The sequence below is a fragment of the Rhopalosiphum padi genome, chromosome 1, assembly GCF_020882245.1.
Source record: "Rhopalosiphum padi isolate XX-2018 chromosome 1, ASM2088224v1, whole genome shotgun sequence".
In the NCBI taxonomy this organism is placed as follows: domain Eukaryota; kingdom Metazoa; phylum Arthropoda; class Insecta; order Hemiptera; family Aphididae; genus Rhopalosiphum; species Rhopalosiphum padi.
In genome coordinates this window covers 26,055,444-26,079,726 of record NC_083597.1, presented here as the reverse complement: position 1 = coordinate 26,079,726, position 24,283 = coordinate 26,055,444, and the positions used below count along the sequence as shown (strand labels likewise).

At 26.3% G+C, this 24,283-nt stretch overlaps 2 protein-coding genes across 2 annotated transcripts in view; both read right to left on the bottom strand.

Moving 5' to 3' along the window:
• Window positions 1–24,283, bottom strand: part of LOC132917984 (transcription termination factor 3, mitochondrial) — a 235,294-nt gene that overhangs the window by 66,098 nt on the left and 144,913 nt on the right. The window lies entirely within an intron of this gene.
• Window positions 1–24,283, bottom strand: part of LOC132932049 (uncharacterized) — a 35,252-nt gene that overhangs the window by 7,776 nt on the left and 3,193 nt on the right. The window contains exons 2-4 of the mRNA XM_060998239.1: window positions 13,474–13,677; window positions 2,484–2,591; window positions 1,651–1,791 (exon numbers count right to left, since the gene is read on the bottom strand). Coding sequence (XP_060854222.1) covers window positions 1,651–1,791; window positions 2,484–2,591; window positions 13,474–13,605 — 381 coding nt within the window. The 5' untranslated portion in view covers window positions 13,606–13,677. The remainder of the gene's footprint in view (window positions 1–1,650; window positions 1,792–2,483; window positions 2,592–13,473; window positions 13,678–24,283) is intronic.

Here is a 24,283-nt window from a genome sequence, read left to right as displayed (position 1 = left end):
TTAAGTTATTAATATTGTTTTAAATGAGTACTGTGTGAGTATAATACACTTTTTTTACTGTGCACGTGCCACATATTATGTGAAATGCGAATATTGAATTATGAATTTTTTTCGTATGTATCTATGTAAAACAATGATTTTCCTGAAAAGTTTACAGTGATTCCAAAATGCGAATACTTGTAAAACAACTGCATATTTAACTTGTTTTCTCTTGACAGTTTGACTATACAGTAAGCACTAGACACATACACTTATTATTCATTGCGCATATACGATGAGTATACTAAAAAAAAAATTAATTATTCAGATTTGTTTTGTTGCCACACGTCTTCTTATTTGGAAATTTAACAAATTATTGAATAATATTTACTTCATTGTTTTTTTTTATACTACATTCAAAACGTATAAATGATATGTTGGTCAAGACTCAGCAAATTTAATGATATGCCTGCCAGCGTATCATAGGTAATTGAAAGAATATAAAGTCATAATCATTTTTTTCACTACCTAATACCTATATAATATCATTATTGACATGATACATGGCATGGTAATGCGGTACACTATAGGCTCATAATAGAAAAGCGAAGTATTCTTTTATTTTATTTATTTTTGTTCTCATATAATTTATTTTTGTGCCTTTTGCTTCTTTGCTGATATGCATATTTTACAAGTCGTATATCTTATATGAAATATAGTATTTTTCTAGGTCGTAGATGTATATATTATATATATTTTTTAAATATAAATGATATATTTAGATACATACAATCAATATTATGTATATTATATACTTTAGAATTTATACATCAATTTTTACAAAAAACATATTTTTTAAAAATATTCAAGCACAGTCGTAAGATTTTGAGAATATTTGTATTTTGATTTGTACTTTACTATTTAAACTATCTATATAACTTATAAACATATCACAAGTTACAACAATAAATAATAAATAATAATTATTATAAAAAAATTAAATTTAAGTAGTAAGTAAAATCAGTTCAAAACGGGGTTATGTGGTACGCTTATAGAATATGCGTTTAAAAATATGTCTATACTCTATAGTAAAACCACGAGGCACGAATGTAAGAGAATTTAACGCATGTTTACAACAATTAAGATATATTTATTATTTAGTGTTTAGCTCAGCTTTTGTCTCTTTTGTATAAGTACCTATTTATATATATATAATAAATTATAACATTGATATTATACGTTTACAAAATTGTTTTATTAATAACCTTAAAATCTAAAATTTAGATATTTAGAAAATAATCAATTATTTTCATTATATTGTTTTTAAAACAATTTAATTTAATTTTTACTCCATCCATCATATTATATTATACTCTTATTGTATTGCGTTTTGGATACATAAAATAATTAACAGCTGGGACGAAATTATGTAAGGAATAAGGATATTTCAATTTATTGCAAAATGCTTATGAATAATGATAATAATTGTTCCAGGTTTCTAACTAAGTGAATTATTGAATACAAATTCTTAATAGTATACTTAGCCAAAATAATACTTTATCACTGATCGATATAGTAAAGTCTAATAATTTAAATTATTGTGTCTAATATATTGGTAAATTGTAGATAGGTATGTATAATACCAATAAAATGCAATTTATTTTTACTCACTTTGCCGGTTGTGTCCGTAGACAGTTCCGTAGTGTGCAGGTCGTCAGCGTTCAAAGATGCAGAGCATGGCTCTTTGTATCTGGACGGACAGGCGCATAGTGGTTGCGTGTAGTTGAGTCTAACATATACCGCATTACACACCTATAATAAAATGTATTAATTGAACACTTATTGACCGTATATAAATATTTTACGGTTAAATAAATCTTTTTAACAAGCAACGATTAAAAAATATGGATTTTTATAGCACTAATTTAATAATTTACATATATTATATATTTTTGTTAAAATTAGTACTTAAATTAGCCTTTTACTCTTTAGTTAAAATTAATAAGAACATTGCAAACATAGATAGGTTGTAGTTATTGCAACTTTGAATTAATTTTTAAACAATTGTGCGAATAAAAATATTAGTTATATTGTTGATTTAATTTGTACTTATAGAAATATAATAAATATAACTAGCTAGTGATTTTGTATGCGATCTACTACCATTAAGCTATGTATATTTAACACTAACAATTAATGTTTTATTTAAATATATTTTTATTCAACACCGTTTCTCGTCAATTTTAAGACTATTATTACATTTATATATACTTTTAATATATTTAAATAATCTTATAAAAAAGTTGTCTTAGACAGTCTTAGTGTCTTTTTAAAAATTATCAAATATGTTGACATTAAATTAGATATTAAACATTAAATAACAATGTGATGCAGTAGTTCGCATAAAATACCAAAATAATTTAGTTGGTAGATAGCCCCCGATTTTAAATAATTAAACTAAATAATTTTTCATAAGAAAAATAAAAAAATATCTAATACTATACCTGTTGAACTGCACACTCGGGCAGTAGATATATGTGTTGATTGTGTGGATAATAGTGGTATTTTGTTGGTTTTAATCCTTGGTTAGGCGTTGCAGATTTATTCGTTTCCTATCAAAACAAAATAACGTTTATATAATATTATAGTCTATAATTATTTTTAGAGTAAAAAATCTTTGTATAAAAAAATTTAATAGATTGTATTAAACATATATAATAATACGTACATACTTTACGTACATATTTTTATTTTATTTTTAATATATTAATAATTAACATGATTAATTAGTATTTATTAGTTAGCTACTATACTTATTAAAAGAGCATACTCATTTTTATAAATGTAACAACTTAAATTTCACAACACGAGTGTGCTTACATCATCGTAAAACTTATTTAAGATCTAATCAATATTTTTTTTTTTATATTTAAAACTTTTAAGTTCATTTTATTTTTCTTATTACATATTATACTACGTAAAAAGTACATTTTTATCATTCTTATTTATTATAATATTATAATAAGTATATAATCAATTGTGTCTTCGGGGAGTCTTATACTCTTATCGTATAATTTAGATAATTAGAACGAACAAGTAAATCATACGTTCTTTGTATTTATAATATAACCACTTTCGCTATTGATAGATTTTGGAACCTAATACTGTACAACCAAATGGACACTTGACTCACGCCTTCTGATAATCTAGGACAATATCTTGAAAATTCTACCAATTATAATGCCAATACTCAATTACACCTGTCTTTATTAGATTCGTTTTCTGATTTGGCTATTCATTCGACTTTTTAACACTAACAAACAATATTGCCCCTGGAGTATATACCGCTATGGCCCAGTTATGTGGGCGGCACTAGAAGCTTAAACGTATAGTTTTATTGTCAGTGTACATAGAAACTCGCCGGACATGCTAGAAATATGATATAGTAATTTCTATTCCGTAACGATGTGACAAATTTGTGTTTATTTGTATGCAATCATATTATTATATAGGATTATAAACAAATACTCACATGACTTGAACAGACGTACATAGTTTTCTTGAATACTATTTTTATTGACGTTTTATTTTTATTTTCTTACACAAATAGTAGTATTGGTATACAATATTATTATATTAGTATTAAAACATCACTGTGACACACTTGAACATCTTCATTAGGTACAAAATTAGTTGCGGTCAATGGTAATTTTATAATGATGGATTGATTGACAGGTATTTTGATTTTTGGCATTATATTTAAATGGCTCAATGACCAAAGTAATTTTCTCATTGTACGCATATTCATTGAATTGTTGTTGTTATTGTGAATATATTTATGTATATTTTTTTATTTAAGTTGCAGTAATATATTATGATATTATGTTAACAATGATTAAAGTTTCATATGTATGTGTGAAAAATTGACATTTTTGTTATGATTTTTTTTTTAAATTCCACTGAATCTTCTCTATTATCATCAAAATGGCCAATATAATTACGATAAATACATTAATGTTAATACTATATTATTATATGTATGTTTGCTATTTTAGCATTCTATAATATATTTTATCTTTGAACTTTTGATTTCTTAATTTATACTTCACTAGCTGAAGTAAATAAAGATATATATTTTTATTTAATACATAGAATCACGTAGGTACATGGAATATTGTACTAGCGTTTGAATAGTGTTACTTTTTTATTTGTTAAATTCCGCTAACTTGTGGAATTTATCACATTAAATGAATTCTTAACAATTCTTCTACAGCGACGTAAGATCCTATTGCACATCTAATTCACGTGAAATTACCATGCCATCGTGTGAAATTTCATGTTTAAATCCAGTGGGCGTGTAAGATTTGTGAATTGTTATAAAACGACTACAGCATAAAAACTAATACTATTAAACGGTAATTTAATACTGTATCTCAGCGCCTATATTTTGCAATTCACATCCCATTGACCGAACCAATTGATAGATTTTTATTTTAATCTAATCATATGTCTTTTTACAAAGTTTAATCACTTTATTAATTAACGTGATTTAGAATTTAGTGACATTATTTTTCTTTTATATACAAATAATGAAGTATTTAATTATTTAAGTAAACATTTAAGAGATAGGTGTTGATTCTGTTATGTTTAGGTATTGCAATATTGATACAAAAAAAAGGTAGGCTAGTGGGTACTGCTCTATTGTACTTTGGGTGTTGAGTTGGTCACTATTATGGGTGTGTTAAATTTGAATTCAATGATATATCATTGTATACAAAAAAACGATTCTGAGCGGAAACAGTCTATTAGCCTATATTACCATTTACCAATAGTATATTTCATAAAATGTTTTTTTGATATAGCTATTAAATTAATTTATTTTACTTTTAGTATTATAGTTGGTGATGAATATTTGAAATAAAAAGAATTAACCTCGGATTATAATAGAAAATAGTAGTTTGTGCTATGTAGTTAGTAAGTATTTTGGGATGGTTCTAGACTACGGTTTTTTTTTTTTTTTTTTTTAATAGAATATAACATTAATTTTATTTTATTATTATAACCCAGAATCTTTGTTTTCATAAATCTTTAACTATACCTATATACATTTTATAATATAATAATACACTTGTTTATTTTTTGTCAACTACTAATTTCTCATGCACTGATGTACGGGTAATAAATTGCTCGTAAACCGTCCGCTAGTCGATACGTGTTAATGTTGAAGCAATAAGACGTATGTACGAGTACGTGCACATATGGTTGGCGCTTGATGTTTTGAAAATCAAATTGTTATACAAATATTTATATTATTACAATTAACTTTGGTAAATTTTATACTATTATAAAAAAAACCTACATAATATAGTTCCCATATAGGCAGATATATAGGGGGGATAGAAAGTGTAAATCTCCCAGCATATTTTTGATCAAATATCTACCAACGAGTGTTTTTATAGTATATTATAAACTATAAAGTATACTATGTATAATTGTATATTATTCTGATATTTATCATTGATAAAAATATATATTTATCATTGATAAAAATATATATTTTTTTATTAAAAAATAAAAATTTAGTTTACATTTTACACTTTTATGTTCAAAATTTCAAATAACTATTGTAATACTTCTCGTTGTATTTTTATGTTATTTTAATTTGTTATTAGTGATTAAATTTTAGATAAAAATTAGTATCTTGATTTTTAAACTAATGTAATATGTGACATATATTACATATCATATTCTTGGGGACCTACTAACAGTTGACTGACCCTCTCTTGATTTATATTAAGTTTTCGAATTATATCACATTCACTATTATTATATTTTGTATATTACATATATATTTACAATTTACTGTATTTAATAACTAGGGTTCGGTTTGTTATAGGAGTTGCATATTGTTCTTTATGCTCTCGATTTATAATAGACCAACTTAGAAATCTGGGTTATACAATGATGAGATTAAAAATTTGAAATTAGAAATCCATATTTTGTTGATTTTAAAGAAAAAAGTGTATATTCCTTGATTTGTATACGAATATCATGTATATTTAATATTTTCTAAAAAACTTCACAAATAATGAAAATATTTTTTTAAAACTTTTTTCAGTTTGATAAAATGTATAATACCAATCGGTTACGTGCCATATTTTAGTTCAATAATTCAATTTTTTTTAAAATTTTTTTTGTGTTTATTAATAACATAAGTAATAACAATAGTCAATAAGTAATAATAATAACGTCATTATATGTTTTTGAATAATGAATATAGAATAATCTTTTTCATATTTATGAATTTTTTTTGCATATTTTTCCTGTATTTGCTCCTATAACTTCCGAACTTTAGTAATAACTATTATATACTATGAATTATTATTATTATTATTAATCAATAATAGTACTAATTTTAAATTTCCTAAGTTATTATTGTAGTATATAAAAAATAAATAATATGTATAAGCATATCTAGGTATTAAATAATTATTAATTATATTCTTTACATTTTATATGCTCATGTGAATAGTATATGAATATAATAAAATATAGGCTTATTGCTTATAATTGGTTTTAAAATATTTAATTTTATTATGTTACGTAAATATTATAGATTAATGATCCACTTAGACGCAGCCTTTATTCTTGATTAAAAAGTAATACATTTATTTTAATTCGTCCTAGTAAAGAGTATGGTTTAAAAAAATACCATTTTTTTTAAATGTATTAAGTATTGTATATTTAATATATTTTAAGGAATAAGGATGGTTATAATTATTATCAATGTCAGTGTACGAATGTATATTAATATATTTACTATATTTTAGAAAAAGAGATTAAATTATTAAATTATTTTTTTTTAGTGCTTAACATGATAGTTAGAAAATATTTTGATGGTACATCAGTTGCGTAGTGAACTGAAAATGTTCCAGAGGCAAAGTAAAATATATCAATAGGATCCGACCACCACTATAGATGCATACAACGATGGGTAGGGGGATGGGTGGCTAACATAAATTGATATAAAAATGTATAATAATTAATAATATAATACAACTAATTATATTTGAGATCAGTATTGACTAGGTTATAGGTTATTGAGTATCATATTGCATTTATAATTAGAGGATCTACCGATCACTACGCACTCCCAAATTTAAATAAAATCTTAGATTGAAATTGCTTCAGAAATTATCATTTGCCATGCATTTGAGTTAAATAATAAGTGTGAGTATATTGACACTTTTTTATTTTAATTTTAATTTTAATTTTTGGGGGTTTTTCCACACAAAATATTAAATTACACTTTATCTTAATAATATATTATTAATATATTATTATAGTGTTTTTGAATTTCTGTGAACTCAAATTGATGTCTTTTAATCATAAGAGATTCAAAATAATATCCCAGATACAGGAAACAGGACGATATGTTTTACATCACCGTAAACCCCAAAAACCGATTTCTCTGTGTTTGAATTTTATTGATCAGTAAGTACCTTACTCATAGAAGCCTACACGTACGAAAACTTTCCAGAATCCTCATGACTGCTGGACCGTATAATTAGGTCGGTTAAGTAATTAAATCAGATGGTTTTCGCTTTCGCACGATGCAGCAACTATATAGATAGACGTAGTTTGGCGCAGAAAACCTAATCGAAGAAACCGATTGCTAATTTAGTTTGTTGTTTTTTTAAAATTACCACTTCATTTTTCTGTTCCTCGCATTGTTTTCGACCAAATAGAAATTGCATTGATTATTTGAAGGCGTACGCGACCGTTACACAGGGGTTAATGGATTTCATGGAATCAGAGATCTTTCGCATGCCGTTTCGTTTGTTATAGGTTATTCTCTAATATAAAGTATTTATACAAATATACGCACGTGTATGCATTTAGTATTGGCGATGTAGCGGCTACCATATAAACTATTTTAAGTAGTAAAAATATAATGTGAAAAAAACTCTGAACTAAATGAAATGAAAATAAAACTGTAAATAGAATCTATCAAGATGTTTTTATATTTTACGGTTGTTATTATGAATTGTAACGGAACGTTTATGTAATTTCTCATAGGTATTCTATAAATTAACGTCATTTCGCTGCAAACGATAAGACAAGCATCAATGTATATTATTATTATTATTACATATTGTACTATTGACTATTGTCAACTATTATATAAATACCGTATTCAACATTTCAAACTTTAAAATGTAATATATTTCATGAAAGCAAATAAGTAAGACATACGCACTATACTCTTATAGTATATTAGTATATACTATAAACAGTATAGACTTATTACCTATATACATACTTTAGATTTCTTTAAAAACGTTTAAAACAATGAGTTTTAACTATAGATATTATATGTTTTGAATGTAATGGTTTATTTATTAATTTGAATAATTAGCTGTATTTATGGTATGAAGCTGATGAGAAATATGGATTTCGAGATGGATATTAAAATGTAGGATATTATGATCAGTGTTATATTATTTATTACTTATGATTATTTATAGTTATTATTATAAAAAATTAAGTAATGTGAATATAATTATTTTTTAATAATTGATTATTACATTATTACTGATTTTTTTTTAACTAAAATGTCAATTCAGATATTAAACTGGTTTTGATAAATATTTTAGTCACTCGATTATGATTTAGAATAAGAAAAACATAGGCAATAGTAGTAAAAGGACTTTCGATTTGTTAACAATTCGTACACCGTTTAATTCAGTAAATTAAAGTTCTCTAAACAAAAATTATTTAGAACATGACTAAACGTGTCAATAGGTAGTCATTTTCACGAAGGTATAGGTATATGCTTCACAAAATCGAATACGTCAGTGAACAATAGTGCACATCATTACCTATTATAAAACTTAGTTATAGTTGGCGTTATATATTACAAAGTAAAAGTAGATATAAACGAAATATTATACTAACATACTGTGACTAGTAAGACCTCGATAGGGTTGGTTAAATAAATTAGAGTTATAATTTTATAAAATAAAAACTATTAAGTCATAATTCAAGTGTTCATCATGACAATGCTATAATTATACAATGTTATTACTAGTATAATGTTTATTGTTTAAAATATTTATTAATTGAAATATAACAAAATATTTTAGTCTCTAATACTTACTTTTAATTTAAAATTAACTTATAAAACTTTTTTAATCAGAATAGAATATCTTTTAGTCGAATTCATTAAAAATACATTGTTAAAAAGCCAGTAAGTAGTAATTATAAAATTCAAAATTTCTTTTGTCGTATGTTTTGAATCGTATAATATTATTAATTTATATATAATATATAGGACTTCTTTTCAACAGTTCATATACCAATCCAATTGATCTGTTTTCATTTCGACATGACTATAATTATATAGAATACGATTTTGTTAAAATGTACATGACAGACATTCATAATGTCAAACTATTTCTAAGTTATCGGATTGAAATACAATACTAGAAATCTGTTGATATTAGCAATATAAAATAAAAAGATACTTGATATTGGATTACTTTCAACAGCGTATTATGTAAGTATTGTTGCATTCATGAATCACTTTTCACCTTAAATTATAATACAAACGAGAAACGATTTATCATATTTTTGTTCGAAATATTGATCATGATTCATGATATGCGTGTATTTTAATATAAAATATAAATATACACTTTAATACGTAGAAATAAAAAATAAACATCAAAATAATTGAAACAAACACGAAGTACAAAAGTATTTCCAGTCTTATTGATGATTCGAATACACAGTCACACTGAGAAATAACTACTTATTTTAATGAAGGATTTGAATTAGTCATATCTTAATAAGATAACAAAGTTACTACAAAATATTAAAACATTTGACTATTTGTGACTTTAAAATTGTTCACCTGCAGCATTATAAAAAATTCCAAATCGTTTCGGGAACGGTATTTGCAGCCCTAATGATATTTGTCATCACTACACACATCCACGTACGCATATATACATACACAAATAAATAGGTGCCACAGCCTTATCAGGAGCATCGTCACGGTGGCAGTGCAAAACCCGTTGCTCTAGGGGAATGTCACACCCGCCACTGTATTTAATATTCGCCGTGACAGTGGTGACTGTGTGTGTCATGGGACATTGCACACAACTGTGTGCGGATTACCTATCAGCTATCCGAAGCAGATCAATTGCATTTGTTCCGGGATTATTATCGTGTATATTATGTAATAAATGTGCGCGTACGCGTTTCGTATTGTTTGGTATTAATGTTTTATTATGAAGTGTTTACACGAAAACGCGTAGTGGATCAACTGCACCAATAAATTTACGATGGACCATTAACTCGAGTGATCGGCCAAATCAAATTATAAAATATAAAGTCGATATAAGGCGATCGAACAGAAACGGAAGCGGGGTCAGGGGCCGGAAATGTGAGTTTGTTGTAATGGACGGCATCATGAAGGAGTTTAATATTTTTGTATTATTATTATAAATGTTGTACGTAAACAAACGCGCTGGACCCGGTCGATGGAAAAAAAGCGAAATTGCAATTCGCAATATATAAATAGGAACTCACGCCCACGATCGATATTATTGTGTTTATAATAATGCGTACACGCATAGTTCATTGCCGGCCACGATAAATAATTTAAGTTTATGAGCATACGAGGATATACATATGTGCAAGTAAAAGGATTGTAAAATCACAATCGCTGTTTTGTTCAATGTATTCAAACCACAAGTGACCCAGTTGCGTCCGCGTTAAAAGAAAATTAAACGAAAGGCGAGCAAGCGGACGTGTATGTGCGTGTATTGATCGGTTAAATAGATTGGGCGTATTAACATTTTTGTTGTACTCTTTAAATTGACAATTTTTATCGATTCATTGTTTGTGAATGTATTTCAGAGTGGGCGTTATGTTCGCGCAAGGAGAATAAATTGTCTTACAACAGTATACCTATTATCCATTATAAATTTACTTAGAAAAACTAACAATAATGTTTCGCTTAACTTATTAGTTATTTGTCACTCATAATGCCAATTATATCATAGCTAGTGAAAAAACTATACCACGTAGGGTATATACCTACAAACAATGATCTAAGTCATTTTCTAAGACAAGATTATTAGAAATAACGTGTATGCATTTGTTTTAGTTAAAAAGCTAAGGTTTACAACACGATGGTACTTACTACTTAGACATATCGAATATTCTACATCATATGAGTACAAAGTGAGGTTAGAGCCATTGAAAATTACGACGATTGGGCATTGATGAAAATATAATAAATATTTAGGTTACATTATTAATTATTTAAATTGTCGTTATTAAACAAGTTTTTAGTTAAAACAATTTTTAGAACTGTAATATTATCAATTTTATGAAATCTAATTATTTAAGTCAGCATAATAAAAATATCGCTATCTCATTGTAGTATATTTAATTACACAAAATCAGTTAAAATTCCTTGTTTAATGAATAAAACATAAATACGAGTAGCTGCTAAAAAAATTATTCATTAATAACTAAAAAATTAAAAGACCGATCGGCTGTTGTTTGTTGCAATTTATCATAGTTGTTCGGTTATTGAGGTTTTTTTACATTGTTCATTTTTATATTTTTGACCCATTTGCCATTCAATTTCCCTCAATGACACCGGCTAGTCGTGACACGTTCTTAAGGATAGATTTCAACTAGTTCGTCACTTTTTTACGTATGAAAATACGTGATCTTGTCTAGTAAAAATAAAACGAATGTTCTAAGCATGCATAAAGCTCTCTGGAAAATATTTTAACCTCAATGTTATTTTTTATATATTTGTGATTTGTCAATATAATATTTTATCGCAATTATATGATGTTTAATTTGGATTGATAATTGATTTTTTTTTTGTTATCTGTAAGAATTACAAATATCTTATTAATATAAAAAAAAAAAATAAAAAAATATTTTAAGTGAAAAATAAAATAATTTTCCAGTATAATTGCACGTCAGTCACCCGCTGAGTCGTTGCCATCACACAATAATGTTGAAATTCAATTTATATATTTTATTATCACGATAGTGTATTTGTAATAAGTATATACAATATTATATTGCATGCTAAAAAAACAATTAGGTAAATAAAATAAATAAATACGATATGAATTCAATAATAGATAATTTTTTTGAGATATTTTATAATGTAATTATAATTAATTATTAAAATAATATTGTATGCACATTTTTAAATTATAATATTTAACTAACAGTCAATGATGATTATTTAACAGTAATTGTATTAATTACTAATTTTATAATATTTAGGTGTGTTCCAATAACTGTTTTACGATCTGTGTATGCCATCATATATGTATACATATTATATATATCCAAATTCATAGTTTTCTTCTTTTAAAAATAGTATAGCTTAGCTAATAATTAATATCTAATGTACATATAAGTATACATAATTATCATAGTAAGTATAATCTGTATAATGATGTACTAATGGTAGTATTAATATTTAACAATTTTGTAAATTAGATATTAATTATTAGCTAAGCAATATTATTTTTAAAAGAAGAAAACTATGAATTTGGATATATGGCATGTATAAAAATCGCTAGATAATAACGACGTCTATGTAAGTTAATATATTAAGAGGACGCTACATCCGCATGTGTTGTCTCCGTCTTACGTGATCTTACAAATGTAAAACATAGCAAAAACTGTATTGCGCGGGAAAGAACCGAGAAGGCTACAGTATGAACTAAGAAACGTAATTTTCACCACGTAAAAAGGAGAGCTTTGGCTGTGAAATATCGTTTTTATTTCTTAGATGTAATTAAAAAAAAATCTAATTCAAGTTCAAAAATAATGGATTTTGAAACAATAGGAATTTTTTTTTGGTATAAGTGATATTAAAAAAATAAAAACGATATTTCACAAATAATATTCTTAACTATATTATATATAAATTTGGAGTCTCAACTATCACTACAGCCAGAGTGGTTCTATCCCGCGTAAAACAGCTTTTGCTATGTTTTATATGTTTAAGACGGAGACAACACGGAGACAAGTGTAATGTCTTCTTGATAAAACAGCTATAATACATTTATGGATATTACATTAATTGTTTAATAATTTTAGATTTTAATTAGAACGATGTATGTATAGGTTTTTCATATACAAATATATTATATTTTAATACATATTACATAACTATTATATTGATATCAGTATGTCCAATGTCAATTTTATTTTGTGTTAATAATTTGTATTATTATTATTTATAACTTGACTAAGTGTATGATTAATGATTATAGATTGTGAGTAGTGACTAGGTATAGTTTAACAGTTTTAGTATGGTTTTTAAAAGATACATTACATTTTTTTAATGTATACTATTGAATTTAATTACACATGTTTTTGGATAGTGTCTGATTTATAAAAACTATTTTAATATCATTATATATTTTCATTGGATCTTACCTCTTCTTCAGTCGACTCTGGTCGGTCTGTAGAGTCAACGGTGGAATAATCGCTCGTTGTTTCGTCAGCTTGACATGTTGCGGTGACCAAGACGGCCAAAAGTATGGCGCGCAATAGCGCCCGCACGCTCATCACGACAAAACCACCGACGTTGCTTTACGACCGTTCCACAGACATCCGACGGTCTTTTCCGTTATCTGGTTTCTGAAAAATAAATGCAACAACACAATATGTAGTTTAATACCTATGTAGTTACATTAGCTAATAAAAACGCATGTAATATAATATTAAATTCATTTTGTAAATATAGTGTTTATTCGTGATGAGAGAGATCTGTAGTATATTTTCTGTGATTTGGATCAGCATCCGGCATCAACTGATTATTTACCGTTTACTAGTAAACTGTTTCTTTGCGATGTTTATCGACCGAGTGAACATGGTAAATACTTAGCGAATTTATGACAAATGTCGTATCCGACGTGAATAATATTTACCACTTATATTTATGGCCACTATAAGCTAATTTTTTTCTTTGCGAAACGTAGTGGCGAGTGTTCTTATTTTGTGTGTTAATATTTAAACTTTCACATTTTCAGTTACTTTGATGAACAAATATCAAATAACAGAAAGGGAATGCTTGTATTTTTAAAATAATGCGTCGTTTGTAACTTTTAATGATGGTCTGTGGTTTAAATATTAAATGTATTTAAGAACAAAATAGTGTCTAGTTATTATAATTTTACAATTTGATGAGGTTTTTTTAAAAAAAAAATATCAACAATAAATAATTTATAATTATTAAGTATGAAATAAATACTTTTTGAATATATTTTAAATAAACTAAAAATATACAGGGTTCACAATTTAGATAGATATAATTGCGTAGCTCAATGTAATTAGATACCTATGTAATAATATTTCCACTTATACCGGACTTGGTATCTATATAACAAAGCTTCAGGTCTACGTGTTATTTCAATTAGTCTTTACATCTAAATTATAGGTATGTACTTAATAGTTTATTATATAATACAATCAGAGGCATGTCTAGGACCAAAATTTAGGACAGGCCTGGTTATAAAAATAATTTGTTACATTTTACATTTAGTATTCAGTGTGCTTATATAAATATAATTTTAAAATGCATATTTTGGGTATACTTTAAGGTTAAAAATCAGGGTAGGCCCGGGCCTACCAGGCCTACCCGCTGGACACGCCTCTGAATACAATATAAAATACACACTACTTTAATTTTTCGATTATTATTACACCAATTGATTCTAAAAGAAAACTATTGTATTTAATATGTGATTAAGTTATCTAAAATGATGTCTCCTTTTTTCTGTTTCATTGGACGTAAAATTGTCATGACTTTATGAATGTTAAATAAAAATGTAATCTAATTCTCCATATAATTTGTGGATCCCTTCTTAAAGTTTTAATAAATAAAAACAATAGTCTATGCCTATTGAACACATTTTAAAAATTAGTTATTAATAATAATCATATTACTATAATACTTATCCCACTTTACATCTTTCGATGGCCAGTTAAGCAATACATCAACATTCAACATTATACAATCTACTATTTTAATGAAGTATACTTTTCATTATTATCTTAATCTTTACTTATTTTGCCTTAAGAGTTTTAATTATGTTAAGTTATTTGTATGGACAGAACTTGTTGTATAATTTATACTTTATTGCATCGGTAATTTATATTTTACAACAATTAAATGTTTTTAGGTATATGTTAATTTTTAACTTTTAATTTAATATTTTAATTTATTGAAATCAATGTTGTAATTTATAAAACATAATGAATATTTTAAAATATTATTTTAAGTTTACTCATGAATAATAGGCTTGCGTTTATTGCTAAAATATACTTCAGTATATATACCTACTTGAAATATTTAATAATTTAAAATACAAATTAAAAGTGTGTGTATGTATATCTATCAATCTAAACTACAATAATGTTTATAGTGATTTTGTATTTCAATGGTATTTTTTTTTTAGATTTCTTGGGATAAACATTACTTTATACATATTTATGTCAAGAGCCTTTGTTTGTTTTGGTGTAAGGTTCATTGCTCATCTTAATCGTGGATCTTAGACAACAACTGTGGTTAACGAGAATAATACGTAACTTGATCAGAGTTGCTCACCGTAACATCTACAGTCGTATACTCGTATGGTATTAGAGTTCGCGCTTCGCGGTACATATATTTAGTTAGTAAATTTTGTCGTGATTTTCTCATCTCAGTACTTTTATTCCTTTGAATTTTTGCTTTGACATTATCACTGTCCATTCTCTTAAGTTATTTAGGACTCAGATGTTAATGTATGAGTATTTATACTTGCTACCAAAAAAAATATTTATACAACCAAACATGCAATAACAGTTCAAAATATAATAAATATAGTACGGTAGTACATTGAAAATTCTAAAATAGATATTAGGTATATTATAGTACCTTAAAAATTAAAAAGTACATTAATGTATCTATATAATTACTTAATATGAAATATCTAAATACACACAAATAACGAACAAACGTAGCTTAAACCACGAAATATGTACTACGGTTAATTTCATGTCGAATTTCTGGATAATCATGATACAAATTAATTATTACTTTTATTAGATATTTGTTATTATATTTTATATCATTGTAGCTATTGGTATATATATATTTATTGTAAACATTGTTTAAATACACGAAAAGATAGAATTATTAGGAAATATTATGAAATATATAAAAGCATGAATTTATGATGAATATATAAAAAATATGTATTTAATTGAAAGTCATGTGTATACGAATTTATCACTCGTTTAAATTAATTTGTCAAGTCACGGTGAAAATATGTATTTACATATAAATCCAAGCCCTAGTTATATCCATAGTTTTATTGTTACAGGTTAATCATTAAATTAATCTATTTATTTACGATTCAATAATAGAAAAAAATGTCTCTACTATACCTAGTATCTATCTTGTACAATTATACTTCTGAATCACGATAACGTATCATAATTTATAATAAAAATATAAAAATTTGAAATACAATTAATTATTCACCATCAAGAAGAAATAAGTTATTTAAATAAAAAAAGTGTCTTGTTTGAGCATAGTAACATCAAATACTATTACTAAAGTATTTTTAAGAACTATTTTTCATTTTGTCGTTCTACTTCCCACTCATATTTTCCGTACAAATTTTTTTTAAAAAATTAGATATTATTACGATTCAAGCAATTTAATAACGAAATATTAGTACATATTTACATTTGTTTATCACTGGTTTTTGATAGCTTAAGAGCTTAAGTCCATTTATTTTCTTAATTTTACGTTTCAACTATTTAGGCCAGTTTCTTTGTCACTAATTTATATTGGTCAGGTCGTAAAAGTCATAGACCGTGGCGAAATCTAAGTAATCGTCAGATTATACTGATTATAGTCATTGAAATCATTTTTGTGAGTGCTGACTACCATAATACCTTTAAACATTATTCAAATATGATTGTGTCATTTTCGTCTGTTAAATCTTTAATTTATATAGAATTTATCTGAAGTCTAAACATATACGTGAATTATAAATAACTATTTTCCATTTAATAGCTAGAATTTTATATATATATATAATATATTACAATCACATCTAGATTTATTATACAACATTATGTTTACTGTTATCTACTCAATACTCATAATTTATTACTAACCTATTTACTAATTATACTTTATTTAATATTGTGTCCATCACTTTTTCTATCTTATCTTTACTACGTCATTGATACGAATATACCTACGTCCTACATATTATGTGATTTGTAATTTACTTATCGTTCATTACACGTTTATTACCAACTAACATCACTTGTATATTTAAATCATGGAGAAAATGTAAAATCCATTTATGTTCCACATTCTCTAAATAGTTTAGATTCTTTATTTATACCTACTTCCTACTACATATCAATAAACATGTTTTATGTTTATGGGCGTTGTACCTATGTGATGTTGTTAATCGCGATGATAAAATACATGTAAACACATGTACCTAAAATTATTAATTTTTTTTAAATTGAATACCATTGACATAGAAAATGTATATTATAGTTATCATAAGTGCATGCGAATATTAAATAACCGATAAATATCTGCATTTCCTACTTTATAATATGTAAAAATAACTACGATGGGAGGCATTATAGGTACATATATAACAATAAGTATGAAATCCAAATCAAATAGGTATATAAAAAAATAACAAATAAGCTAATATTATTTTATAAGAAATAATCATTTCACAATTACAATTCAGTATTTATAGAAAATATTTACTTTTAATAAAAATAAAGAATTTTTTTTTAGTTTTTAAATGCCTATTTTATTTTTGAATTTTGAACGATAAACATACATTAGATAAATACACGAAACACCAATGCCGTAACTATTTTTTTTAAATGATTAGTTGTTTAGATTATAATGATTACATTATAAAAATATTATCAGGTACAACATACAATTATGTTAAATTATAATTTTGACAACGATTATAATAGCATTTTCACATCAACTGTTTTAAAAAGTGAAAGAAATGAATTGGAATTTAAATCATCTTTTGATTATGCCTGCAGTACAATTTCAGAAAAAGCGTGCTACTTAAAGTTTCAAGAATAGGGGAACTTGAAAATATAGAGCTAATAATATAATGATCTTTAATAATGATTGCTACACTTACTACAGGATTTTCATTTTGTTTAAACATATTTAGATGATTAATTGCTTTCTAAAAAAAGAATACCATTTATTAAAAAAAATCAAAGGGGTAAATTAAATTTAGTCAATTTAATCTTATACTATCTTGCTTGTTACCTTCTCTGTATGCAATAGTAAGTAAATTTGATGGTTTTGATATAAATGATTTAAATGAAATTTCATTACACAAACGTCTACACTTTTTATTTTAAAATAAATTTACATTACTTGTCAAACCTGTGCTTTACGTTATAAAAATTATTAATGATAAAATGATTGGAAGGGGGACTCCGAAAAAAAGGTGTAAAGCACCATATATTATTCTTGTTTTGTAGGTATCTGGGTTATAACTTTTCAAATATAATTCTATTTTGGATTTTTAATGGGGTCTAAATAAAATTATACTTTTTTTATAAGTACATTTAAATTATTGGGTAATATATTAATCATATGTAGTTCATAAAATCGAAGATAGATCCTATAGTTACTTTTACTTATTTACAAATTATTTACCTATATTTTAATTAAATCGTGACTTGACACTTATGATCATTATTTCGAAGTGATAAAAAAAAATTATAAAAAATAAACTAAAATAAATACAATGAAACTTGCTATGTCTGTGTATTGACTTAACATATTGAGTTTTACTTTTTAAGTAAATTATTAAAGATTAAATTAAACAATCATTGGATAAAAAAAAAATTGTATAAAATTATATTATATTAAAAAAAAGCATCACGTAATAATTATTTTATATTTTCATTTAGTATTAAACTAACATTCATAATATATTAAACTCATTCATATTGGTTGTGTTATAATTTAAATAACGTCTACTGACTACATTTTAAATAAATATCATAATGTAAAATATAAACGAATATAAAAAGAACCAAGCCAACATAAGGAGATTACAAAAAGGAAATTGATTATTATTTTAACTCTAAGTACCTACTTCTTATTTTTTTCATTATTTTATATTTTAAATTATATATTTAATCACTTAAATATATTTTCTTCTGAAATTAAAATTTGATATTTTGTGTATACTAAATACATTTTCTTACAGTTTTATTTTTTTAACTTTGATTTTCTTATAAAGTTATAAGTTATAACCATCAGTCATCACTGATCACTGATCGATTTAAAAATCTTGAGCAATGGTCTCGTATCTAAATATCTAATATATTCTGAATTCTTTAATATTATAATATTTATCCCTGTAAATTGTTTATAATTATTTAAATTCTATTTTTTATTTTGTAAAAAAAATATGATTTTCTATCTTTGGTATACTATAGGCATCTAGGCCTCAGCTCCTCAGGGTAAGTACCATTATTTATAACTCTATCAGTATATTCTATAAGTATGGCGTTTATGGTATTCTATTATATTATATACACTATATTTAGTAAACAATATATAAACATACGAGACATGAGTAAATGGTAATTGGGTATTGTTTGAAATGTTTGAATCATATGCAATATGCATGTATAGTATGTATTTACTATATAGGAGTACTATATCTGTAATATGTAGAAATAGAAAATAGTATTGATTGATTTTATAATATTAGCAATTACCACATTATTTTTTTTAAGTATTTGAAATACAAGATATATGTTCACTTTTGATACAATAAACTGTGGCTGAAAAAACAGGTATACCTATAACAGTTGAAGGAATTATAGGAATATATACTTTATGATATAATATTATTATTATTATTAGATTAAAGAGTGTGTGAAAATCGAATCAGATTCGGAGTTCATACGCTGCCAGTATTAGCTTAGCTTCGCATGTGTATCGTGCGATCCGTTCCAAACGGCACAACGTTTTATGCACGTTAACTGCTACAAGAACATCACGTCCGACCTACCGGTCGTCGTTTATTATTTCAGTCGCGGTGCAACAAGCCCGATTGCAATCTGCAGCAGTATATTAGTGTATATATAGGTACTTACAATATTATAGGCATACATGACAATAAAATTGTTTAGATGTAAAGGTGTATAGGTGAACTGTATAGAGCCTTTTCTTTGGATTTCATGAAATTTAGTTTTATAGTAACGTATAAAACGATTAAACCTCAATATTTGTAATTACAATTATTTTTTCTAATTGAATTATAAATTTATTTAATTATATCTCATAAAACAAAAATATAAAATTAAAAAATATGCAATTGGTAGACTTGTATGATTTGAATTTTAGAAAAAGTTTTGAGACAGTCTCATACAGTTTTTAAATATCACTTGGTATATTATAAATTTATAACAGCTCCATATTGACTAATTGAGGGTTTGCATGTTTTAATAAATTTTAATAGCTGAATTATCTTTTTGTTTTTAATCTAGATTCTAGGAGAAGAGCTAGTTGATTGGCTAAATAGATCCCATTTACCGATTTCTGCAGATGAACTATAAAATATTGTCTTTATTTATTCAAGATTGGATTAGGAGGATCGATTCCTTGCATATATTATTGTAACAGTGGAAGATGGTTTGAAAAAACTCGTGTCCGTAACGGTAAGATATTTTTGTTCTTGTTTACTCGTAACTAGGTTTGCCAAGTACAAAAACAAACAAACCACGGTGTTAAACATAGATACCTATATATATACGTATATACCACGTGTGCGAAAAACAACCGGTGGCTACCCAACGGACTGTGACGACATAATGTCGTGCTCCGCGCATTATTTTTATACATCTTAGTTGTAGCGATGATGACGTTAATAGTATGGCGATGTATATTATTATAATATTATGTATTGCAGTGCGATGACGAGCGACCGGGGCAACGATAAGGATCGTATTCGACGTGCGTATCGTTTTTGTCGATTTGCACAACAAGATAAAATTATTATATTATAATATATGTGTCACGCCTGAGACCGTCATTATGATGATGATGACATTACACCGTAATATGGCAAACCCAGGGGGGAGGCGATTGCTCCCCCCCATTCTTAAAAAAAAAAGTTGTATACGTTGTATGTAAGCCTAAAGTAAATACCATGGCCCTAACCCTCTTATTTGTACCTATAGACAAACACCGCCCTTCCTATTATGTCGGGTAGATCCGCCACTGCCGTCTATAATATAGTAATTATTAGACCGCGCGCGCGCCCGCGATGCGTCCGATAAAATTTCCACTCTCATCGCACGCGTGACGTTAATTGATTGCACGCGCGCGTATTTACGCTGTTTCGGCGAATCGCGTAACTGTAAACCCAATAAGTTCTTTTTTTTCTCGATTTTTTTTTGTTTTTCAAACATCGATTACTCGCAATAATAATGGGTATGCATTTTTTTTATTATATATATTTTATTGATGTTAGGTACGATCATCATTTTTAAGCTGCACCATGAGGTATAGGTACATACTGGACACTGAAGCTTGAGGAGCTGAGGGTTAATATAAACACAATTACCGCAGCCTTATATCGATAAATATTTTTTTTCTTATTGAAGTAGTAGGATTACTAAAAATATAGTTAAACACTTAAATTAACAAATATTGAATTATCAATTTATTTTTCTGAAATTGTCGACATGATGATATTATGAACTTTGAATGGACTACTTAAATGTTCAAACTTTCATCGATCTATCGTGCTAATATTAATATCAGTATAGGTGTTTACAATATACGCATATAATTGAAGAGTTTAAAAATAATTGCTGCCATTATTTTGATGTAAATGTCAATGTTTTTTTTTTTTTTTAATATAATTTATAAGTCCACAATATTTACTGCTTTATATGCATAATATGCATTGCGTATACAATATATATATAAATATGGTTTTTCAGGAAAAGAAGATTGAAAATTAAAATATCTAAAATTAGTAAATTGGCAAGTCTAAACTTATTAAAATATACGTCTAATTAAGCCATTAAGGACTTATATTTACAGTTATCAAATAACTAATTAATATTATTTATTTATTTCGATGTAATTTTGATAGTGTCAATATGATGATCTGGGAATGAATCTTGGACTTTAAACATATCAGTAAGTTCTTGAGTACACTATTATTTTTTATTATACAATTTGAGTGTAATAGTGTTATAGTTATAGTAAGATTCTCTATCTTAACAATACGCTATTACGCATGTCAATTAAAATATCATTGTTGGTTTATCTTTTTTATATGCGGGTTTTTTACTTTGTTTGTCAAACGCATTATCGGGCATGGTTTTTTTGCCGCAAAAATAAATATTTATAAATATATGTAGGGTACACCTTAATTCGCACAGGATTGAAACGTGGCATACCTATTAGTCAACATTTATTTTCACGCAAATATACTCTAAGATATGCAGCTTTCTTATAGGATATTATATACGTAATGATATTGCGTATTCTGTTCGATTTGTTTTTCTATGCAAATTTATTATTTATTTCGCACTCGTACATTATAATGATGACGTGTAACTGTGTAAGAAACACAAGTGTAATATCTTTGAAAAATAAACTTGATACTGTATGTACGTTTTCATTTCTAAAAAAAAAAACTTTTAATTGCTTTGTATAACTAAATTTAATAAATTCGTTTATTTTGTTATATCTTGAACGACGATAAAATTTGAATGTCCGGCAGTTGAAATTAACTATATAACTTTTATAATGCGTGTGTAAAACGTCGACGTATAAATACATACCTAATATAATATTTGTATGTATTACACGATTGCTTCCAAGAATTCAAATTTTAATATAGGGTTCGAAATATTTTTATACTAGGAAAAATACGAAGAATTAAATCTTTCGTATAAGAATTATTGAACGGTACTTTTCTTTTATATCATTTGTCGCCCATCGGTCATTATTGTAAGAGGATTTAAAGCGGAACGTGTGTACAAAACACTATAATATATACACGCATACATCAATTATACTTAGTATTACAAATGTGAATCTTGATAAATATCTATTCCATGTTCGGCTAACAGTATTATGTTTAAACATAAAAATTATGTATATAATACATATACAACTGACTATGATTTTATTATTTATTGTCTCAAACAGATTTCAATAATATGGATAAAAAACATTCTATTTTTACTGTACCTATATAACTACTTATAAAAAAAAAATCCAAAAGTAACAAATAGTTAAGTAGGTATATCAATAAAATACGTAATACTAATATATAATATAAACATAATATGAACCAACTACATTTTACGACATTGACCCAGTGCGAGGATCATATTTTTTTTTCGAGAAATTTCCCTGTTATTTCTGACCACCATCACCACCACTACCGTCATCGCGGTTGCCAAAACAAAATACAAACCAAGGTATATATATATACAGTAGGTATATACACTAATACACTTGTTAGAAATTAATTACAAAATCGGTCGTACGTGCTCAGGATTTTCTCGAATTTGAATGTCGGTCGAAGCGGCATATACACTACACGGATGGAACGTTTTTTATTCGTCGGACGATCACTATATAATAATAATAACATCTATTTTACACAAACGTAATAAACGCATAGATATATAAAAATTTGGAACTCTCTCGTAGTTACTTGAAAAATATTCATATTCTTACTTGGTAAATTTTGACACTATAAAGGACGAAACGAAAACATTCTTGTTAGGTAGGTATTATTGTATTAACTGCGTAACAATTATTCTGGTGGCGGACGAATGCTACGTTTACACGCGATTTGCCGTGACCGCTTCCTACGCCACCGTTGTCGTCGTTTGACTATTATTTGTTGTGTAAAGAGACTAACATTTCGGGTTTGCGAACGGTTTATTAACCCATTTGCCATGAAACGACACGTCGTTGTCACAAGCTTTAAACCAAGTTATGAACACTTCCGGCTATTAGTTAAAGGCTTTAGAACTATTATCTATATGAAACGTTCACGTACACGCAAAATGTAATGTTTGTAGAATACCTAACCCTACAGCGTTTGCTCAGGTCAGTAAAATCAAAAACCTATATAGTATCCCATTTTATTGTGAATCGACGTTGGGATATCTACATCGATAGCGT